At 41.7% G+C, this 22,831-nt stretch overlaps 1 protein-coding gene and 1 long non-coding RNA gene across 3 annotated transcripts; one reads left to right on the top strand and one right to left on the bottom strand.

Moving 5' to 3' along the window:
• Nucleotides 1-19: 19 nt before the first annotated feature.
• On the top strand, nt 20-22,539 carry LOC106568500 (synaptobrevin homolog YKT6). 2 transcript variants are annotated; one of them, XR_006758360.1, is made up of 9 exons: nt 20-294; nt 759-903; nt 1,420-1,502; nt 1,643-1,743; nt 2,861-2,965; nt 3,164-3,229; nt 10,890-10,991; nt 11,094-11,231; nt 22,499-22,539. XR_006758360.1 is itself a non-coding variant. In XM_014138908.2 (8 exons), exons 2-8 carry the CDS (start codon nt 800-802, stop codon nt 11,127-11,129), a joined length of 597 nt encoding a protein of 198 aa, XP_013994383.1. In that variant the 5' UTR covers nt 20-294; nt 759-799; the 3' UTR covers nt 11,130-11,506. The 2 variants fall into 2 exon arrangements, 1 of the variants encoding a protein (XP_013994383.1); XM_014138908.2 differs by lacking the exon at nt 22,499-22,539 and having other exon boundaries at nt 11,094-11,506.
• LOC106568519 (uncharacterized) lies at nt 16,105-18,708 on the bottom strand. The gene is made up of 3 exons (XR_006758361.1): nt 18,024-18,708; nt 17,686-17,776; nt 16,105-17,417 (listed from the first exon to the last, which is right to left on the bottom strand). It is a non-coding gene; the product is annotated as an uncharacterized lncRNA (long non-coding RNA).
• Nucleotides 22,540-22,831: the final 292 nt, after the last annotated feature.

The raw sequence follows: 22,831 nt of genomic DNA, 5'->3' as shown, positions 1-22,831 counted from the left end.
TAAACCGGGATATCTCTGAGGATGGACGTATTTCCGCTAATGACGTAGTCAACATCCTGTGTAGTTGGAAAAGAAGGGGTGTTTTTTGCTAGCAGTATCTTTCGGTTATAGTTAATACCAACATCGCTTAACTAGACAAGCTAGTGAAACTATATTCAAAATAAATGTGTATTTATTTTAAACTTGTTAAAATTGTACTGTAAGCTAACGTTAATTAGTTAACGTTCAGCTAGCCTACTCACACTATAGCCGGTAATTTCTGGTGGATCAAGTTTGTGTCGAGGAGAGAACAAGGTAAAATTACTTTATCTTAGTAGCTAGCTATGTTTCAAGTCTGTCACAGTCTTTAAGCGGTTAAACTGTCATTAGCAGCAACTTGTTGATTTGCTGACATTTTGGAAGTTGATTTGATATTGACAGCTGTGCCCTGTAGCTTTCAGACGCTAGCTAGTTCGCTAACAGTATCTAGTTGCTAATGTTAACTGCTAGTTACAGATAACGTTGTTTGGTTATTGTACTACAGCAAAAACAGTGCCTAATACTGCTACCAGTATGTCCAATAACTTAATTCAGATCATGTTGTATAGTTAATCACCATGTCAGTAGCAAGTTTGAGTAACTAACAAGTTACACACTGTGTGTGTGTGTGTGTGTGTGTGTGAGAGAGTGAGATAATGTCACACATCAGTGTGGCTAATTAGCATGACAGCAGCGGTGTGTAGCTGAAAGTGACACAGGACTTGATCTCATCGTTGCAGGCTGCCTGCATTAGAAGACAGAGGTTTATCACACCACCACCATGAAGCTTTTCAGTCTGAGTGTGCTGTATAAAGGGACCACCAAGTCTAACCTACTGAAAGCTGCCTACGACCTGTCATCCTTCAGCTTCTTCCAGAAGTCCAGGTGGGATTGGCTCTTTGTCTATCTATCTATGGGCCAGTTTCCCTGGACACAGATTAAGCCTAGTCCTGGACTAAAAAATACTTTAAATTAAGAATTTCCATTAAACCTCTAGGAATGTGATTAGTCAGTGTTTGGGAAACCAGCTCTATGGTTTATGACAGGGGGGGCAGGCTTATCCTCCTTTTGTGGAGTAGCTATCCTAAACTCTCTTGGGCCTTTGTTCCATCCCCAGTAATATAAATACACACATTGATTAGCTGAATCAGGAAGTGTGTTCCTGTAGGGCTGGTGCTATTAGTAATGCACACCCACTAGCTCTCTTGGAGAAGGGTTGGCCACACCTTGTTTCAATTATGACATGTCACCTGTTTCTTTTAAAAATGAGTGATGTCAGGTACCTACTTATCTCTGTCTGATCTGCAATGTTGCCCAGGTTTTCCCATTGCTACATGAGTATTAAGTATAGATAGTATCTTTTGAGACTTGCTTCATTATTTGTGTGTGGTTGTGTCTCAGTGTTCAGGAGTTCATGACATTCACCAGTGACCTCATAGTTCAACGCTCGCCTATAGGGAGCCGAGCCTCTGTCAAAGAACAAGGTTAGTGTGAGGACGACATACACACCTAGGCTGCTCTCTCTCTTACACATATATACCACACACAATACCACCCACATTCACTAACTCCACGTTAGCCCCCATAGGTGTCTCAGAGACTGACTGTGTGTGTGTTCCCTCAGAGTACCTGTGTCACGTGTATGTGAGGAACGACTCCCTGGGTGCGGTGGTGATTGCTGACGGAGAGTATCCCTCTAGAGTGTGCTTCACCCTACTGGATAAGGTAGGAGAGTATCCCTCTAGAGCAGGGGTCTCCAGATTTTTCTAGCATGAGAGCTACTTTTAAAAGAATGTCACAAGCTACTCCATATTTTATAGTTTTTTAGCTTTCAAATATGCACATTTTTCTATTCTCCTCTACCCCAAAACTCTTCCCCGGGTCCTTAGTGTACAAGATATGTTTTATATCAATATACCTTGTAAAACAATGGGACTAAGGGGTCCCATAAAATTTATATTATGTATTTTCAAGAATTCAGTTTTCCTCTTGGGGGTTTTCTCCAGTTTTTTACTCTCAATATTATAATTATTCATACAGAAACAATCTAAATGGATGTTCTGAGGCCTTGTCAATGCCTAAATCACATTAGAAGACCAATTTTGAGGTCAGAAAAACAAGAGTGTAATTCCCCTTTAATAGCGCATTTAGAAAGAGGGGAATGTGTCTAGTGATGTTTCTGATTGAATTACTGCTGCAGCTTGTCATGGCAGAATATGCAAAACAACAGTCACCAAATTGATACAAATAATCTTGTCAACTAAGCCTACTTTATAGTTAACATTTAATTCGAGAAGGTTTTTGTGGAAAGTCTTTCTGTCTACCCACAAGACCGTTATCATTACTAGCATCGCTAACTGGCTACATAAGGAGTGATTGACAAACGCGCGCACCAAACAGACAGACCGGGGCAATACTGCTGAAAATTAATTGCCAGATATTGTGTTACGTTTGACCATATTGACCTATTCATGTGATCTGCCTTACATTCAGACCCACTTACTGAGTGGAGTAGGAGAACTAGATGAGTTTCTGTATTTCCTATGTTAGGGCCATTAGTCATGGATTGTTAGTTGTAAAATATTACTGCCTCTGAGGATTTACCATCTGTCTTTTTGAAATTCAATTTAGAAACTCAGAGGTTTGATTGATGCATGTATCCTGCTTCGGATGAGTACTCAGTCCTGACTACTCTCTCCTTCTCTCTCCTCCCCTCTCCTTCTCTCTCCTCCCCTCTCCTTCTCTCTCCTCCCCTCTCCTCCTCTCTCCTCCCCTCCTTCTCTCTATACCTCCTTATCCTCCTTCTCTCCCCTCCCTCCTTCTCTCCTCCCCTCTCTTTCAGGTGCTGGAGGAATTTTCCAGACAGGTGAGCAGTATAGACTGGCCCTCTGGTTCTCCTGACACTGTCCACTATACTGCCCTGGACAGCTACCTCGCCAAGTACCAGGTAACACACACACTTCCTCTCACAGGTTAATCACAATTGATTTATTTACATTTTGATTTGCATTAGAATTCATCAATATGTTGCACACGATTGAACTGATCAGGAAGTGAGTTCCATAGATGGACTTCTTATAACAACAAGTTTTGCAATGTGGGGTTTTGTTTATGCGTTATCTAAACCTTGTTTATTTGCCTGTAGAATCCTCGGGAGGCGGACGCAATGAGTAAAGTACAAGCTGAGTTGGACGAAACCAAAATAATTCTGGTGAGTTGAGTTCTCGTGTGTGTGTGTGTGTGTGTGTGTGTGTGTGTGTGTGTGTGTGTGTGTGTGTGTGTGTGTGTGTGTGTGTGTGTGTGTGTGTGTGTGTGTGTGTGTGTGTGTGTGTGTGTGTGTGTGTGTGTGATAACAAAATGTAACATTAATTGAAATTAAAGTGTAAGAACATTTTCTGAAACAAACATGAAGTGTTCTGGAATAAGGAGCCTTTCTCCAGACAGAACAGCTATTATGACAGAGTTGAGTGACTGAAATGTGTCATGATTCTACAATAAATGTCCATGGAGTCTTTTTGAAATGTGCTCACATATCTACATCCAAAGGTAGTATCCAAAGAGATATCCAAAAGTACTTTGATGTAAGAACTCCGCACACAGCACTGTCAATGTTTCAGTCTTCGTCAAAGCAACTCTTTGCCAACAGCAATGCTTTTCAATGTTTACCAAATGCATTGATTCATTCATGATATCTTATTTGAACAAGAGCAGTAACATGAGGGCCATGTCCTCCTAACTGGGATAAAGGTTATGACACATCCAGATAGAAATATATTGAATAGAACATACATGTTAATCTATTATCTAGAATAAGAAATCCTGTCAGCTCTAAATATGACATTTCTATTTGAACTGTTGTTGGTGCACATAGAATTGTGTTGCACCCTTCTAAATGTGACTCAGATGTCAGTTGGAATCTACTGGTTGGAACATATTTTACTCCAAGGGAACTGTCTTGACTTCTTCTTTCTTATGAAGAGTACTTTTGTGATTTTTAAGTAAATCATTCTCGAGCATCTGCTACAGGTGTTGCACCAGTAAGGTTTCTCTGCTGGTGCTGTTTTAAGTTTGCGGCGTTGCTACTACATTTTTCAGACGTTTCTCCCCTGTGTGAGAAATATGCCTTCTCAGTTGCCTTCTCAGATTTGACTCCTGTTGAAACATATCCCACAATCTTTGCGTGTTTGTTGTTTCTCGCATGTGTGAATCCTCATATGTCTGTTCAGCTGTGTCTTAGAGATGAAGCATTTGACATATTTTTATGTTGATATGATTTCTTCCGAGTGTGAGTAATCATATGAGCGTTCAGGTGTTCCTCACGGTAGAAGCATTTCCCACATTCTTGACATTTATATGAATCAAATGAAATGTTATTTGTCACGTGTCCCGAATACGACAGGTGTAGGACCTTACAGTGAAATGCTTACTTAAGACCTTTAACCAACAATGCAGTTTTAAGAAAGACCTAAAAAAAAGTTACAGATAAGAATAACAAATAATTAAAGAGCAGCAGTAAATAACAGTAGCGAGGCTATATACAGGGGGGTACCGATACAGAGTCAATGTGCGGGTGCACCGGTATTGAGGTAATATGTACATGTAGGTAGAGTTATTCAACTATGAATGGATAATAACAGAGAGTGGGGGGGCAATGCAAATAGTCTGGGTAGCCATTTGATTAGCTGTTCAGGGGTCTTATGGCTTGGGGGTAGAAGCTGTTTAGAAGCCTCTTGGACCTAGACTTGGCGCTCTGGTACCGCTTGCCGTGAGAACAGTGTATGACTAGGGTGGCTGGAGTCTTTGACAATTTTTAGGGCCTTCCTCTGATTCTCTCTGCTGCTCCTGCTGTCTCAAACTCTGAAAGCCAACTTACATTTACTCCTGAGGTGCTGACCTGTTGCATCCTCTATAACCACTGTGATTATTATTATTTGACCCTGCTGGTCATCTATGAACGTTTGAACAATGATCTGGCTTTAATGGCCATGTATTCTTATATTCTCCACCGGGCAAAGCCAGAAAAGAACTGGCCACACCTCAGATCTTCCTCTCTAGGTTTCTTCCTAGGTTCCTGCCTTTCTAGGGTGTTTTTCCTAGCCACCATGCTTTAACATCTGAATTGCTTGCCCTTTTGGGTTTTATGCTGCGTTTCTGTATCAGCACTTTGTGACATCTGCTGATGTAAAAAGGGCTTTCTAAATAAATGTGATTTGATTGATATGCTTGATCAGAGCAGAATTATTTTTGATGCATTTGCCACATTCTTTACACTGCTATGGATAGTCAGATCTGACTTTTGGATAAAACATTTCCCACAATCCTTGCAGTCATAGGGTTTCTCTCCTGTGTGAATCATCATATTTATTTGTATTTTTATTTCACCTTTATTTAACCAGGTAGGCAAGTTGAGAACAAGTTCTCATTTACAATTGCGACCTGGCCAAGATAAAGCAAGCAGTTTGACACGTACAACAACACAGAGTTACACATGGAGTAAAACAAACATACAGTCAATAATATAGTAGAAAAATAAGTCTATATACGGGGTGAGATAAGAGAGGTAAAGGCAAAAAAGGCCATGGTGGCGAAGTAAATACAATATAGCAAGTAAAACTCTGGAATGGTAGATTTGTAGTGGAAGAAAGTGCAAAGTAGAAATAGAAATAATGGGGTGCAAAGGAGCAAAATAAATAAATAAATACAGTAGGGGAAGCGGTAGTTGTTTGGGCTAAATTATAGATGGGCTATGTACAGGTGCAGTAATCTGTGAGCTGCTCTGACAGCTGGTGCTTAAAGCTAGTGAGGGAGATAAGTGTTTGCAGTTTCAGAGATTTTTGTAGTTCGTTCCAGTCAGAGAACTGTAAGGAGAGGCGGCCGAAGGAGGAATTGGCTTTAGGGGTGACCAGAGAGATATACCTGCTGGAGCGTGTGCTACAGGTGGGTGCTGTTAAGGTGACCAGCGAGCTGAGATTAAGGGGGAACTTTACCTAGCAGGGTCTTGTAGATGACCTGGAGCCAGTGGGTTTGGCGACGAGTATGAAGCGAAGGCCAGCCAACGAGAGCGTACAGGTCGCAGTGGTGGGTAGTATATGGGGCTTTGGTGACAAAATGGATGGCACTGTGATAGACTGCATCCAGTTTGTTGAGTAAGGTATTGGAGGCTATTTTGTAAATGACATCACCAAAGTCGAGGATCGGTAGGATGGTCAGTTTTACGAGGGTATGTTTGGCAGCATGAGTGAAGGATGCTTTGTTGTGAAATAGGAAGCCAATTCTAGATTTAACTTTGGATTGGAGATGTTTGATGTGAGTCTGGAAGGAGAGTTTACAGTCTAACCAGACACCTAGGTATTTGTAGTTGTCCACATATTCTAAGTCAGAACCGTCCAGAGTAGTGATGCTGGATGGGTGGGCAGGTGCAGGCAGCGATCGGTTGAAGAGCATGCATTTAGTTTTACTTGTATTTAAGAGCAGTTGGAGGCCACGGAAGGAGAGTTGTATGGCATTGAAGCTCGTCTGGAGGGTAGTTAACAGTGTCCAAAGAAGGGCCAGAAGTATACAGAATGGTGGCATCTGCGTAGAGGTGGATCAGAGACTCACCAGCAGCAAGAGAGACATCATTGATGTATACAGAGAAGAGAGTCAGCTCGAGAATTGAACCTTGTGGCACCCACATAGAGACTGCCAGAAGCCTGGACAACAGGCCCTCCGATTTGACACACTGAACTCTATATGTTAAAGCTTACCATATGCTTCCCAGTCCAAATACCGTAATTTCCGGACTATTGAGTGCACCTGAATATAAGCCGCACCCACTGGATTAAAAAATATATATTATTTTGAACATAAATAAGCCGCACATGTCTATAAGCCGCAGGTGCCTACCGGTACGTTGAAACAAATGAACTTTACACAGGCTTTAACGAAACACGGCTTGTAACAAAAATAAATAGGCTTTAACGAAACACGGCTTGTAACAAAAATAAATAGGCTTTAACGAAACACGGCTTGTAACAAAAATAAATAGGCTTTAACGAAACACATTTCCTTTTCCAACAGCCAGATCAATCGCCTTCAACTTGAAAGCTGCATCATATGCATTTCTCCGTGTCTTTGCCATGATAAGGGTGACAAAATGACTACCGTAATCAGAATGATGGGAAGTTTGAGAGCGCTCGATTTAATCTAAACGGTAAACAAAAAAGTTGTTTGACCTTAACCCGTTCGGCAATTTCATTGGTCTAATGAAAGCTTCATGCCGGCAAAAAACTGAGCACTTCACAGAATGTGTTTTTTTGGGAGAAAAAAATTTGAAAGCGGGAAAAATTCATATATTAGCCGCGTCATTGTTTAAGCCGCGAGGTTCAAAGCCTGGGAAAAAAGTTGCGGCTTATAGTCCGGAAATTACGGTAGTTTGCACGTAATATTATGACGTTTTTTCTTTTTTCTTCTTGAGGCTAGTCGAAGTCTACACCCCTTCGGTGATTGGTCAACAGTAGGGATTCTTCAATTACGTGTTTTTTGTCATTTAACGGAGACGGCTATTTCTTTTTTTCATTTCAGAAATGCTGCACCAAACATCTTAGTAAATTGTCATATCGCGTAATTAAGACCTCTGCAGAAGGTCAAAATATATTACAGATTTCTTGATTGATCTTAGATTAATTCAGACTATTTTTAGGAAGTGAATATTGGCTATTTGTTGCTACAATGTCTCAAACTGTAATATTGTCGCAAAATTTTCAACAATAGGTCTTTTAAAGGGAGTATGCGAGGTACAGATGTTCGCTTCGCCTAGCCGAGTTGTGCTAGGAGCAAACCAAACCTAATGTGGACGCCTTTAGTCAGTATGTCCTTACGGTCAGTATGTCCTTACGGTATAAATATTTGTCACATTCTTGGCACCTACACTAAGTATACCAAACACTAGTAACATTGTCCTAATATTGAGTTGCACCCCCCTTTTTCCCTCAGAACAGCCTCAATTTGTCAGGGAATGGACTCTACAAGGTGTCAAAAGTGTTCCACAGGGATGCTGGCCCATGTTGACTCCAATGCTTCCCACAGTTTTGTCAAGTTGGCTGGATGTGGTTTAGGTGGTGGACCATTCTTGATACACACATGAAACTGTTGAGTGTGAAAAACCCAGCAGCATTGCAGTTCTTGACACAAACCAGTGCGCCTGGCACCAGCTACCATACCCTGTTCAAAGGCACTTACATATTTTGTGTTGCCCGTTCACCCTCTGAATGGCACACATACACAATCCATGTTTCAGTTGTTGCAAATCCTTCTTTAACCGGTTTCCTCCCCTTCTTCATCTACACTGATTGAAGTGGATTTAACAGGTTACCTCAATAAGTCTATGTCATGGAAAGAGCAGCTTTCCTTAATATTTTGTATACTCTGTGTATATGGTTTCAACCCTTAGTGAATCATCACATGCCTGGTCAGATCTGACTTGGATGAAACAATTCCCACAATCTTAGCAATTATATGGCTTCTCCTTTGTGTGAATCATCATGTGTCTTAAAGATGAAGCACTTTACACATTATTTGCATTGACATGATTTCTTCCCCATATGTCTTTTCAGTTTACAATCAGGAGAGAAACATTTGCCATTAACATGACAGAAATGTTTAGTTTCAGCTTTAGTGTGAGTTTCCAGGTGATCTATCAAACTCGCTGTGGTCTCTAGGTCTTTCCCGCGCGCACCACAGAGATGTTAATTATGCTTTATGTGTTTGGTTCGCACATGAAAAGTTAAATGAAGCAGTGAAGTAAAATTATTTTTAGACGCCTTGCAACAATGCATGTCTTTAACTAGGAGATTTCAAACAGGACAACTTTTGGTTTACCCTGCCTGGCAGAAGTCCTCCACTCGATCCCATTAACACTTTCAGTGTCTTTGTTCTGCAGTTCAGCGTAGTTTGGATTTACAGCAGAGAGGGGATGAGGGTCACTGCTTGGTTATCTTCAAAAAATATAAAACAATTCTTCCACTTTGACATTACAGAGTATTTTGTGTAGATTGTCATAATATTTTGTCAACAATGAAATCTAGTTCAACCCCGCTGTAACACAATACAATGTGAAGAAATCCAAGTGGTCTGAATACTTTTGCAAAGCACTGTAAATATAAGGTGGATAGAAGAGTATGTAAACATTGTTAAAGTGACCAGTGATCCATGTCTCTATGTACACTACCGGTGAAACGTTTTAGAACACCTACTCTTTCAAGGGTTTTTCTTTATTTTTACTATTTTCTACATTGTAGAATAATAGTGAAGATATAGATGTCCTGGAGGGCAGGCAGTGTGCCTCCGGTGATGCATTGGGATGACCGCACCACCCTCTGGAGAGCCATGCGGTTGCGGGCTGTGCAGTTGCTGTACCAGGCGGTGATGCAGCCAGACAGAATGCTCTTGACGGTGCATCTGGAGAAGTTAATGAGGGTCTTGGGGGCAATGCTGAATTTCTTCAGCCTCCTAAGGTTGAAGAGGCGCTGTTGCGACTTCTTCACCACAGAGTCCATTTCAGGTCCTTGGTGATGTGCACACCAAGGAGTTTGAAGCTTTTGACCCTCTACTGCGGCCCCATCTATGTGGAAGGGGGCGTGCTCTCTCTGATAGTCCACAATCAGATCGGTAGTTTTGTTGACGTTGAAGGAGAGGTTATTTTCCCGGAACCATTCCGCCCGGGCCTGTAGGTTGTCTCGTCGTCGTTGTTGGTTATTAGGCCTACCACTGTTGTGTCATCAGTAAACTTGATGATCGAGTTGGAGTCATGCATATCCGGCAATAGGTGTCAGTCAATTGGTAATATTCATTTTTGTCTTCTTCTAATGTATCTTTAGGGGAAAGTAATCTAAAAGTAACCAGATTACATTACTGAGTTTGGATTACCCAGTTTAGGAATTGTAATTTAACTTCCACGCATTACACATAGAAAGTAATCTACCAAACCCTGTTAATGTATCATCTGATTTATGTGATATCTAGCTAGTTGATACAAACCTGCTCTGTGACTCTGGTTTGAAAACCAAATCCAGTAGCCTCTGTAGACATCCGTTCTCCTCTTTGGAATGGGACATTTCTTTGCTAACGTTTTTTCCACGGCCTGGGATATCTCAGCCACTGTTAGTCGTTCAGTAAGATGCACATTCAACAGCTGTAGTTTGGACATTTTGAGTTCAAAGTGTTGAGCGGTTCGTATTACCACACAATCCTGTATTATCCACCCCATTCCTGTTTCCGATTGTGGCACACACCGCTTTTTTGTCTTCAATTTAGGCGGAGGTTTCAACCTAAAACATCACGTCAACCAAAACTACGGTAATTTGGCCCCAAAACAATTTTTTTTTACACCTTTATTTAACTAGGCAAGTCAGTTAAGAACAAATTCTTATTTGCAATGACGGCCTAGGAACAGTGGGTTAACTGCCTTGTTCAGGAGCAGAACAACAGATTTTTACCTTGTCAGCTCGGGGATTCTATCTAGCAACCTTTCGGTTACTGGTCAAACGCTCTAACCACAAGGCTACCTGCCGCCCCACAAGCTAATAAGCTACGATGCAGTCTTGCTACAAAACCGACTGTTAACACTGTACTTGCTAAGTCTAGGGGTCCTAGGCTTGCCTAATGGTTCTGTAACCTGAATGAATGTGTGAAGAAAAAAAACATGCCCAAACAAAAGATTCATGGCACCAAGAAAAACGGCAGCCTCACAGCTCTGCAAGCTGAGTTTTCCACTTCTACCCACCATTTTCATGTCAATAACAAGAAGTTGTTTACCCGTGGTGTAGTGAACATGTTAAATTTGTCAATCTATCCCTTTTTAAATAAGTCTTCCACCTCATCTCCTCTCTCAGCACAACACTATGGAAAGTCTGTTGGACAGAGGAGAGAAGCTGGATGATCTAGTCCAGAAGTCAGAACACCTGGGGAACCAGTCTAAAGCCTTCTACAAGACGGTGAGAAACGTATTGGAACACACACACACAATAATTCATGAGGACATACAGTATTAGATTGCTAGTGTAATCATACTGTGTGTGTGTGTGTGTTCTCCCCAGGCGCGGAAGCAGAACTCTTGCTGTGAGGTCATGTGATGTTGCTGGACCCCTCTTGATCTCCTCACCCCCCGGATGTGCCATCACTATCAGCCTTCATATTATACTTCTTACTCTGTGTGTGTGTGTGTGTGTGTGTGTGTGAGCGTACTGGCGAAATGGTTGTGTGGTGAAGTGTATCAGGTGATAGTTGTTGGAGCCTTTTTGCAGTTGATTAGGCCTAAGGGCTGTTTTCTGAATATGGTGAGTGAATTCTATACATTCCTAGTTGTGAAAATGTACATGAATTGTTTGTTTGTGTGTGTGTGTGAGAACTGAACATTGTGCATCAAAGGTGTGTGATTGTGTGTTCTCTGTGGTGTGTGTGTGCGCACAGTAAAGCAGGGGTTATTAAACCTTTTCAGCCTGTGAACCAATGGGGAAAGTCGATGTTTTCTTGGGACCCAAGCTCATGAAATCATGCCCCCTTTTGGGGGTCCTAAGAAAACATTTTAGTGGCCCCCCTGTTGATGGCGGAGAAAAAAATTGCCGTTTTAAAGCAAGTTTTCTGCAATTCTACACATTTTGCCATGGGGCAGAGCATTTTTCTTTCTGCAGTTTTACAGCTAGTTTCCTGCAATTCTACCCATTTTGATATGGCTTATATCATGTTAATATGGTATCTGAGTGAGAGTAATTACCAAAATCAATGTGCTCCTGTGCAGTGTTGGAAAAAGTACCCAATTATCATAATTGATTACAAGTAAAGATACGTTAATAGAAAAGTGAAAGTCACCCAGTAAAATACTACTAGAGTAAAAGTATTTGTTTTAAATATACTTAAGTATCAAATGTGATTGTAATTGCTAAAATATACTTAAGTATCAAAAATTAAAGTATAAATCATTTCAAATTCCTTAAATTAAGCAAACCAGATGGCACGATTTTGTTTTTTAATTTATGGATAGCCAGGGGCACACTCCAACACTCAGACGTAATTTACAAACAAAGCATTTGTGTTTAGTGAGTCATACCAGATCAGAGGCAGTAGAGATGACCAGGGATGTTCTCTTGATAAGTGTGTGAATTGGACCATTTTCCTGTCCTGCTAACCATTTGAAATGTAAGTACTTTTGGGTGTCAGGGAAAATCTATGGAGTAAAAAGTACATTCTTGTCTTTAGGAATGTAGTGAAGTAAAAGTCTTTTTTTAAAACTACAGATACAAAAAAACCTGCTTTAAAGTATTTTTACTTAAGTACTTTACACCACTGCCCTGGGCACGTGGCCTGTTGGTATGTTGCCATGATTACTACAAGTTTAGATAGCTAGCTAGACTGAATTACCAATCTAAAAACTGTTAGCTGACATGACTAATTGAGTGACTGGCATAACGAGAAAACTGGTGATGCACAACCACATTTCTAAATAGCACCTTGTGTATTAGACTATTCTAACTAAGTTGAGACCCTGACTGAGTTCCTAAAAAAAAAAAATAGAATTTATTAACATCTACATTTGCCACATTTATTCTATTACAGACACCTTAATGCAAACTTTTAAATTATATTATGTGAGCTAAACCTACAAATAAAATATATAAAAACATTTACATTTGAGAATACTAATGTTTCTGTCCCCACTACAAAATGTTACATTACAGCCTTATTCTAAAATTGATTAAATTCATTTTTTTCCCTCATCTACACACAATACCCCATAATGACAAAGCATAGAGTTTTTTTTTAAATGTTTGCATATTTATAAAAATGTTTACTTAAATGTCACATTTACATAAGTATTCAGACCCTTTCTAGTACTTTGTTGAAGCACCTTTGGCAGCGATTTCAGCCTCAAGTCTTCTAAAAGATGCTCCAGAGATGCTAAATTGGGTTCAAGTCCGGGCTCTGGCTGGGCCACACAAGGACATTCAGAGACTTGTCCCGAAGCCACTCCTGCGTTGTCTTGGCTGTGTGCTTAGGGTCATTGTCCTGTTGGAAGGTAAACCTTCGCCCCAGTTTAAGGTCCTGAGCGCTCCAGAGCGCTCTTCATCAAGGATCTCTCTGTACTTTCCTCCGTTCATCTTTCACTCAATCCTGACTAGTCTCCCAGTCCCTGCCTCTGAAAAACATCCCCACAGCATGATGCTGCCACCACCATGCTTCACCGTAGGAGTGGTGCCAGGTTTCTCAAGACGTGATGCTTGGCATTCAGGCCAAAGCGTTCAATCTTGTTTCTCATGGTCTGAGAGTCCTTTAGGTGCCTTTTGGCAAACTCCAAGCGGGTTGTCATATGCCTTTTACTGAATGGCTTCCGTCTGGCCACTCTACCATAAAGCCCTGATTGGTGGAGTGCTGCAGAGATGGTTGTCCTTCTGGAAGGTTCTCCCATCTCCACAGAGAAACTCTGGAGCTCTGTCAGAGTGACCATCGGGTTCTTGGTCACCTCCCTGACCAAGGCCATTCTTCCCCGATTGCTCAGTTTGGCTGGGCAGCCATCTCTAGGAAGAGTCTTGGTTGTTCCAAACATCTTCCATGTAAGAATGATGGAGGCCACTGTGTTCTTGGGGACCTTTAATGCTGCAGAAATGTTTTGGTACCCTTCCCCAGATCTGTGCCTCGACACAATCCGGTCTCTGAGCTCTACGGACAATTCCTTCAACCTCATGTCTTGGTTTTTGCTCTGACATGCACTGTCAAATGTGGGACCTTTATATAGTGTGGTGGAATTATTGAAATCAAAAGGAGAGACTTTTAGATTTCCTCAAAATAATCTAACTTTATTATTTAATTACTGCAGTAATGGAGCTGGTCGGTAATCACCCCTGGAGGTGATCACTGAGAACTCAATGAGATGGTTTGAGCCACAGCATTTTTATAGCAAAGTCCATCCTCCTTCAGTCTATATGACAAACAACAGATGTATGGAAAGGGTCACAAGGTTAAGATTTGTATGAAAGATACTTATAATTCACAGCAGACAGTATCTGCTGTAAAAACAGTTCTCCTTGTGTAGAGACCAGGGTCTGACCCCCAACTCCATACTGGAGCCATTTCCCCCTGTTACCCCAGTACAGAAACATTAACTCATGCTCTGGAATGCGGTATCACCCAAAGACATCGTAAATCTCCTGTCAGTGTTATCTCCCAGAGGCCCACTTTCAGTTCACACAGATACAATAGAGTTATAAGAACCCTCTATTCTGTTGCATAAAACAACCATTTGATGCAATAAAAGTATTATAACATAATCTTGTAATTTCCACCATAATAGACAGGTGTGTGCCTTTCCTAATCATGTCCAATCAATTTAATTTACCACAGGTGGACTCCAATCAAGTTGTAGAAACATCTCAAGGGTGATCAATGGAAACAGGATGCTCCTGAGCTCAATTTAGTCTCATAGGAAAGGGTCGGAAAACTTATGTAAATAATGTATTTCTGTTTTTATTTTTAATACATTTGCAAATATTTCTGAAACTGTTTTAGCTTTGTCATTATGGGGTGTTGTGCGTAGATTGACGAACATTTTTTATTTAATCCATTTTAGAATAAGGCTGTAATGTAACAAAATGTTGAAAGTCAAGGGGTCTGAATACTTTCCTAATGCACCTGTAGCATCAGCAATCCAAAGTGGGTCTCAACCCATACTTTTAAGAAATGCTGCAGTAAAGCATTCGGTAACATGGTGCCAGATATGAGTCTTTCATTCTCTGCCGAGAGATTCCAAAACCCAGCAGGCCTTGCAACGTGCCTTCTCTCTCCAGCCTGGCCTGGGAACCGACTCTCTACCCTTCTCCTTGTTCACTCCACATCTGAAATGAGTCCAAGCCACCAGACAAGTTCTGGTAAATGGTCTGAGATGCTGCTGACATTTTTCATCCAACAGAGATGATGGACATACGGTTATTTTGAGTCCCTTGGACTATAAGGAACTCCCTCCAGCCCAAGTATACCAATGCATCAGTGTGTACACTCCAGGAAGAAGGGAATCCGACCACAGCCTCACTGTATGTGCCAAATGTTCGAAACTAAACCTTCATGCCGGTTCATCTTATATTATTGTAGCCATTATTTGACAATTGTTTATTTACTTGAGTAAAAACCCTCACACCTGCATCCATTCTGTTTATTCAGGTTAAGCTGCCTACCTACCATAGGTGTGTAGCATGCCTTTTTGACTACAATATCCTCTTCTGTTTTATCATTCAAACTTCTCTTACCGCTCTTAAATGTAACCATGTGTACATTGTATTAAATGTGAAACAAGATATGGGCTTGCAATCATAATCAATAAAATTATTTGAACCATATCAAGATTTGTGGTGGTTATATGAATCTGAATTCCACTTGCTTTCTACGTTGTGTCCATAATTTATTCTAACACCAGTTCAAATTTACATCCAAAGCATGTCCCCAAAGAACTTTTATTTATCTTTTTGTACTTTTACCCCTTTTCCTCCCCAATTTTTTGTGATATCCGATTGGTAGTTACGGTCTTGTCCCATCGCTGCAACTCCCCTACAGACTCGGGTGAGGCGAAGGTCGGGAGCCATGCATCCTCCACACTGCTTCTTGACACACTGCTCGCTTAACCCAGAAGCCAACCGCACCAATGTGTCAGAGGAAACCCTGTCCAGCTGATGACCGAAGTCAACTTGCAGGCACTCGGCCCGCCACAGAGAGACACTAGAGCGCGATGGGACAAGGAAATCCCGGCCAGCCAAACCATCCTCTAACCCGGGTGACACTGGGCCAATTGTGTGCCGCCTCATGGGTCTTCCCGGTCACGGCCGGCTGTAACACAGCCTGGGATCGAACCTGGGTCTGTAGTGACGCCTTAAGCACTGCGATGCAGTGCCTTACTGCTGTGCCACTCGGGAGGCCCCCCAAAGAACCTTTGGTTAGAGGGAGAGACCTCTGGGACTGACATGACATGATTTATGGTAAACAGAGACCTCTGGGACTGACATGACATGATTTATGGTAAACAGAGACCTCTGGGACTGATTTATGGTAAACAGAGACCTCTGGGACTGATTTATGGTAAACAGAGACCTCTGGGACTGACATGACATGATTTATGGTAAACAGAGACCTCTGGGACTGACATGACATGATTAATAGTAAATAGAGACCTCTGGGACTGACATGACATGATTTATGGTAAACAGAGACCTGTGTAACTGACATGACATGATTTATGGTAAACGGAGACCTCTGGGACTGATTTATGGTAAACAGAGACCTCTGGGACTGATTTATGGTAAACGGAGACCTCTGGGACTGATTTATGGTAAACGGAGACCTCTGGGACTGATTTATGGTAAACGGAGACCTCTGGGACTGATTTATGGTAAACGGAGACCTCTGGGACTGATTTATGGTAAACAGAGACCTCTGGGACTGATTTATGGTAAACAGAGACCTCTGGGACTGACATGACATGATTTATGGTAAACAGAGACCTCTGGGACTGACATGACATGATTTATGGTAAACAGAGACCTCTGGGACTGACATGACATGATTTATGGTAAACGGAGACCTCTGGGACTGACATGATTTTTGGTAAACAGCTTAAGGAGCAAAAAAAAAACATGTAATAAATGTTTTCTGAATTCTTATTACAAAGAAACAATAAATGCAATACCCACGTGTAGCCATCTGAAATGACCACACATACACAGCATGTGTATAGTAAATACCAGAATTGGGGTCAATTCCATTTCTATTATTGACAATTCAATAATAGAAAATTACTTATTGAAAAACAATCATTTTAATTCTTCAATTCGGATTTCATTAAACACTAGTAAAGAGAAGGAAGTTAATTCGCGTCAGTGGAAGTGCAGAGTAATGCAGTCATAACATTACTGTGATACCTCTCGTGTTTAGGAGGGAATGCACGTTATATTAATTTGCCAGGTTTTCTAACCAGGCAAACTCCGATGTTGGCTCAGTTTAAGAGTAATGGTGCTGCTGGTAGGTTCCTCATCTGGGTTGTATTCATTAGTGTGCACTGTTTCAAAACGTAGCAAAATGTTTTCCAACAGAATACAAAAACAAGTGTTTCTTATTGGATAAGTTCAGATAGTCCCCTCTTGTTTCAGTCCGTTTTCTTCCATTTGCGGCCTGATAGTGGACACTTCGGCTGCATCTCAGTCTACAGTAGCTTCCTCAGTTTGTTTCCCCTCCATCTGCACTGATCTGGAAACTGGTGATGTCATAGGTGAATTGTAATTGGTGGACGTTGAAATGGAAGCGTAGGATTTGCTAGTCTTGCCCCCTCGGCTCCTCACTCCGGTGTAGCAAAAACTCTTCAAGTGGTTCTTGCCTCAGAAGTCCTTCTAGGAAGAGAAGGGAGGGATTGATGAAGAGAAGGGAGGAATGAGACAAGGTTAGATAGATCAGTGTATTCATTACACTTTGAAATGTAAATGCCTGCTTACCGTTTGCTGCTCCCAGTGCGAAACAAATAACAATGAGAAAAAAAAGAATGGAATGTCGGCAAACGGCTTGCTACTCCCCAGTGTGGTCTTTGTTGAGTTAGGTTAGGGTTACAGCTAGGGTTAAAGGGTTATGTCTGGGTTAGAGTTAGTTAGGACGGAGCGTTACCTTGATGGTTGTCTTGGCGACCCCGTCAGGTTTGGGCTTCTCTCTCCTCCTGCCTGACATTGGGTTGGCCCTCCCCTCAGCGTCGGAGCGACTGAAACGGACAATAAGAAATTGTTTACATTCACCATAATCTGAGTGTAAGGTTGAAATATTATAGAAGAGGTCTCTAAGCAGTGTGTGTCTTACTGAGGTATTTCAGGATGTTTTTCAGGTGTGGTTGATGACGGCAGGGTGCAGGTCTTTAACGTTGTCCTCAAAGTATGTTTGAGTGACAGAACAACGGACCAATCAGTTAAGGGAGAAGAAAGAGAAACAGGAGGAGAGAGAAGCCCATTCACCTTGAGTTTCTCTGAGTTGAGCAGCACTTGCTTGATTTCTTTCAGTCTGGCCTCCCTCACTGCCTGCTTAGTCACCAGCCGCATGGCATCCTACACACACACACAATCCAAACTCATATACTACCAGGTGTGAGGTGAACAGGTGTGCTATGATATCACAGAGGTGTGTGTACATACCCGATTAGCAGTATCTGAAGCCCTCAATCTCCATATTAAAACCATACGGCTTCAAAACCCACTCAGCGTTATCTGAGAGACACAGAGAGATGCTAGGTCAAACAGTCTACATCAATTAGATCCACACAGATGCTAGGTCAGTTAAACAGTCTACATCAGTGGTTCCCAAACTTTTTATAGTCCTGTACCCCTTCAAACATTCAACCTCCAGCTGTGTACACCCTCTCGCACCAGGGACAGCGCACTCTCAAATGTTGTTTTTTGCCATCATTGTAAGCCTGCCACACACACTATATGATACATTTATTAAACATAAGAATGAGTGTGAGTTTTGTCACAACCTGGCTCGTGGGAAGTGAGAAAGAGCTCTTATAGGACCAGGGCACAAATAATAATATAATAATAATCAATAATTGTGCTCTTTATTTAACCATCTTACATATAAAACCTTATTTGTTCATCGGAAATTGTGAATATCTCACCACAGTTTGAGAAGGGTATGCTTGAAAAGATGCACATAACTCTGCGATGTTGGGTTGTATTGGAGAGAGTCTCGGTCTTAAATCATTTTCCACACACAGACTGTTCCTGTATTTAGTTTTCATGCTAGTGAGGGCCGAGAATCCACTCTCACATAGGTACCTGGTTGCAAAAGTCATCAGTGTCTTAACAGCGCGATTTGCTAAGGCAGGATACTCTGAGTGCAGCCCAATCCCGAAATCTGGCAGTGGCTTCTGATTAAATTCAATTTTCACAGAACCGCTTGTTGCAATTTCGATAAGGCTCTTTTGTTCAGATGGTGGACTGGAGGCATGGGCATGAAAGAGATAACAAATCCAGTTGTTTGTGTCGTCCATTTTGGGAAGGTACCTGCGTAATTGCGGACCCAACTCACTCAGGTGCTTCACTATATCACATTTGACATTGTCCTTAAGCTTGAGTTAATTTGCAATCAAAAAATCATACAATGATGGAAAGACCTGTGTGTTGTCCTTGTTAATGCAGACAGAGAAGAGCTCCAACTTCATAATCATAGCCTCAATTTTGTCACGCACATTGAATATAGTTGGAGTGTTCCTGTTAACCTAGATACAGAGCATCATGCAAGCGGTCAGACAAGTGAAAATCATGGTCAGTAAAGAAAACTTTAAGCTCGTCTCTAAATTTAAAATAAATGTGTCAATACTTTGCCCCTTGATAACCAGCGCACTTCTTTATGTTGTAAAACCGTTATATGGTTGCTGCCCATATTGCATAGTGCAGAAAATACAGGAGAGTTCAGGGGCCTTGCTTTAACAAAGTTAACCATTTTCACTGTAGTGTCCAAAACGTCTTTCAAGCTGTCAGGCAGCAAGAGCCTCTCGGTGGATGCTGCAGTGTACCAAAGTGGCGTCGGGAGAAACTGCTTGCACGGGCGTTACCACTCCACTATGTCTCCCTGTCATGGCTTTTGCGCCATCAGTACAGATACCAACATGAGCAGCAGCAGCTACGTTTTGGCTACATACGGACCGTTAATGGAATTTCCCGCAAGAGAGTAACGGTTAATGTGATTGGATGTTAATTATTTGACTAGGCTACCTGTATTTGACATTGTGTTGTTAATTCGCTGAACACATGATGGTTTAATTTTATTTTTGGCAGTGAAACAAAGCTACTCAGGTGAGAAAAAAACTCACCCAAATGTATAACCCTGTTGGAAAATATAAATGGACTGTTTGAAAATGTGAAGAAGAAAAAAATGTACAAAAAATGTATTTCTTTTTAATGTGAATCACATTTTTATTTGGCGTACCCCCGATGGTTTTGTGCGTACCCTAGTTTGGGAATACCTGGTCTACATCAATTAGATCCACACAGAGAGACGCTAGGGCAGTTAAACACACATCAGATAGAAACACCTGTGCCTTTTCGTACCTCCTGTGAGTGCGTCCTCCACTTCGGCCAGCAGGGGGAGCTCTGTGTGTGAGATGAAGGTGAGAGCTGTACCTGGGTCGTCTGCTTGCACCCTTCTACAGCAGAAGAGCGAGGCTGAATTGCTGAGCTTTATCCACCCTCTTATAGAGCTCTGCTCAAATGTAGTGCACTACAGGAGGAATAGGGTGCGATTTGAGATGTAACCTTTGTGTTATTTCAGAGTTGCAGCTTGTTTCCATCTCTACGTGAACAATAAAGTTGTATTCTGTTGTGGTGACACTTACCGTCCGACGCAGTGGATGTAGGACTCAATGGTGGTGGGGAAGTCAAAGTTGATGACGTTGGAGACATTCTGGAAGTCAATTCCTCTGGAGACTCCTTACTCCTTAGCTCTGTGGGGGTCAGGGGTGAGGTCAGAGGTGAGGGGTCATTGTACCATCACCTGGGGTGTATTAACTATGAAGCAAATGGAACAAAACAGTTTGAAGCATTTGCAACTGTTTGCTATGGTGTGCACTAATGACTACACCCCTGCATTAGTGTAGAGTTGAGGACTTCCGTGGAAGTAGGCAGTCAGCTGGCGGATCATGGCCTGTACCTGCTGCCCCATTTCCATGGTAGGAACCAGGATAAACGCTTTCACATGCAAGGTTCAAGATTTTACTCCAGTTGGCTGTTCTGTCATTTAGATTTGACTCCAGCTGGCTTTTCTGTCATTTAGATTTTATTCCAGCTGGCTTTTCTGTCATTTAGATTTGACTCCAGTTGGCTGTTCTGTCATTTAGATTTGACTCCAGTTGGCTGTTCTGTCATTTAGATATGACTCCAGCTGGCTTTTCTGTCATTTAGATTTGACTCCAGCTGGCTTTTCTGTCATTTAGATTTGACTCCAGCTGGCTTTTCTGTCACAGTTAGATTTGACTCCAGCTGGCTTTTCTGTCAGTTAGATTTGACTCCAGCTGGCCGTTCTGTCAGTTAGATTTTACTTCAGCTGGCTTTTATGTCATTTAGAATTTACTCCAGCTGGCTGTTCTGTCAGTTAGATTTTACTCCAGCTGGCCGTTCTGTCAGTTAGATTTTATTCCAGCTGGTCGTTCTGTCAGTTAGATTTTACTCCAGCTGGCTTTTCTGTCAGTTAGATTTTACTCCAGCTGGCTTTTCTGTCAGTTAGATTTTACTCCAGCTGGCCGTTCTGTCAGTTAGATTTGACTCCAGCTGGCTTTTCTGTCAGTCAGATTTTACTCCAGCTGGCTTTTCTGTCAGTTAGATTTTACTCCAGCTTGCCGTTCTGTCATTTAGATTTTACTCCAGCTGGCCGTTCTGTCAGTTAGATTTTACTTCAGCTGGCTGTTCCCCTCGCTACATCACCAACTACTATGATACTACTACCTAGTCATAGCCCAATTGAAGGTCTATGCTACTACTACCAGAGATGGTCTAATGTTATACACCCCTTGCTACTACTGCTTCTCACCTGTTTGGATGTCAGGATGCGCTGGATGACAGGTACAGCGTAGGCATCGTTTTTCCTGAGCCGGTCTTGGCACAGACCAGAAGGTCCTTGGCTTCCAGAGCAAGAGGGATAGCTTTCTCCTGGATCAGAGTGGGCTGAGCCCAGCCGAAGTCTGCCAGCGCCTGGGTGGGGGGATTAAGTGTTTTAGCTAGCTAGTTAACTAATTAGGAAATTAAATAAGCACTAAAGCCCGAGCATCTCGTTTGTTTATTTCTGAAGGATTGTGCTTTCTCCATGACAACTTCTTGAATTTCCTGTAGCAGAGGTGATTGTTTAACCCTTCTGTTGCGTTTGTTTCATGTAAATTCCTTCTGTGTTCCCGGTCCAAAATGACCTCCCCATTATAGCGGATTATAAATCCATAATAATACATGTATTATCACCTAATGTTGTGTTAGATCTTTTTATCAACTTAAGTTCTTGTGAACATTACAAGTTTTGAACTTCTATTTGCTATTTATGGCCTGTAGGCCTCATTGACCTGAGCTCTTACAACTTGTTTTTGAGTAAAAAAAATCATAATGTATAGATTATTTTTACTATAACAAATACTCAGATGAAACATATTGTGCTATTTATCACAGACTACTTGGTGTCAAAGTTTAACAAGGACTCTCCTCCTCTCCAGTGTCATGATCAAAGATATGATCAACAGCCTTACATACAGTATATCGTTTGGTAATTGTGCTGCCACAGAATGAATTGTGAGCAAGCCCTCAAAAAAGCTTTATATACCAGAGCTGCAGAGAAAAGTTCTATATATTATTGAAACAATGTTGCGATTGTTTGTGAAAATGCCAACAGGTGTGGTTCCCGTGGGGGAAAGATTCCCGTGGGGGTTGCCATGGAAGCCAAGAAGGGGAGTGAGGTGTGTGTGTGTGTGTGTGTGTGTGTGTGTGTGTGTGTGTGTGTGTGTGTGTGTGTGTGTGTGTGTGCTCAAACACACATGCATGTGGGGGTCTGGGAGAGGAAGTGTGTCCATCTGATGAATGTGCCTGAATTCAATTTTATACACTAATTGTAGTCTCTTTTTTGACCGGGAACACCACAGGTGTACAAAAGTTAAATAAAACACCCAAAATTGTATACAAATCATCCAAATGTATTTGTGTGTTCAGATGCCCTGTGTAGACAAAGTCATGGAACTTGTACATCATCCAATTCGACCGGAACACAGCAGGAGGGTTAAATAACATCTAGC

This window comes from Salmo salar, chromosome ssa01 (assembly GCF_905237065.1).
Source record: "Salmo salar chromosome ssa01, Ssal_v3.1, whole genome shotgun sequence".
NCBI lineage: Eukaryota > Metazoa > Chordata > Actinopteri > Salmoniformes > Salmonidae > Salmo > Salmo salar.
This window is presented reverse-complemented; position numbering and strand designations above follow the sequence as displayed.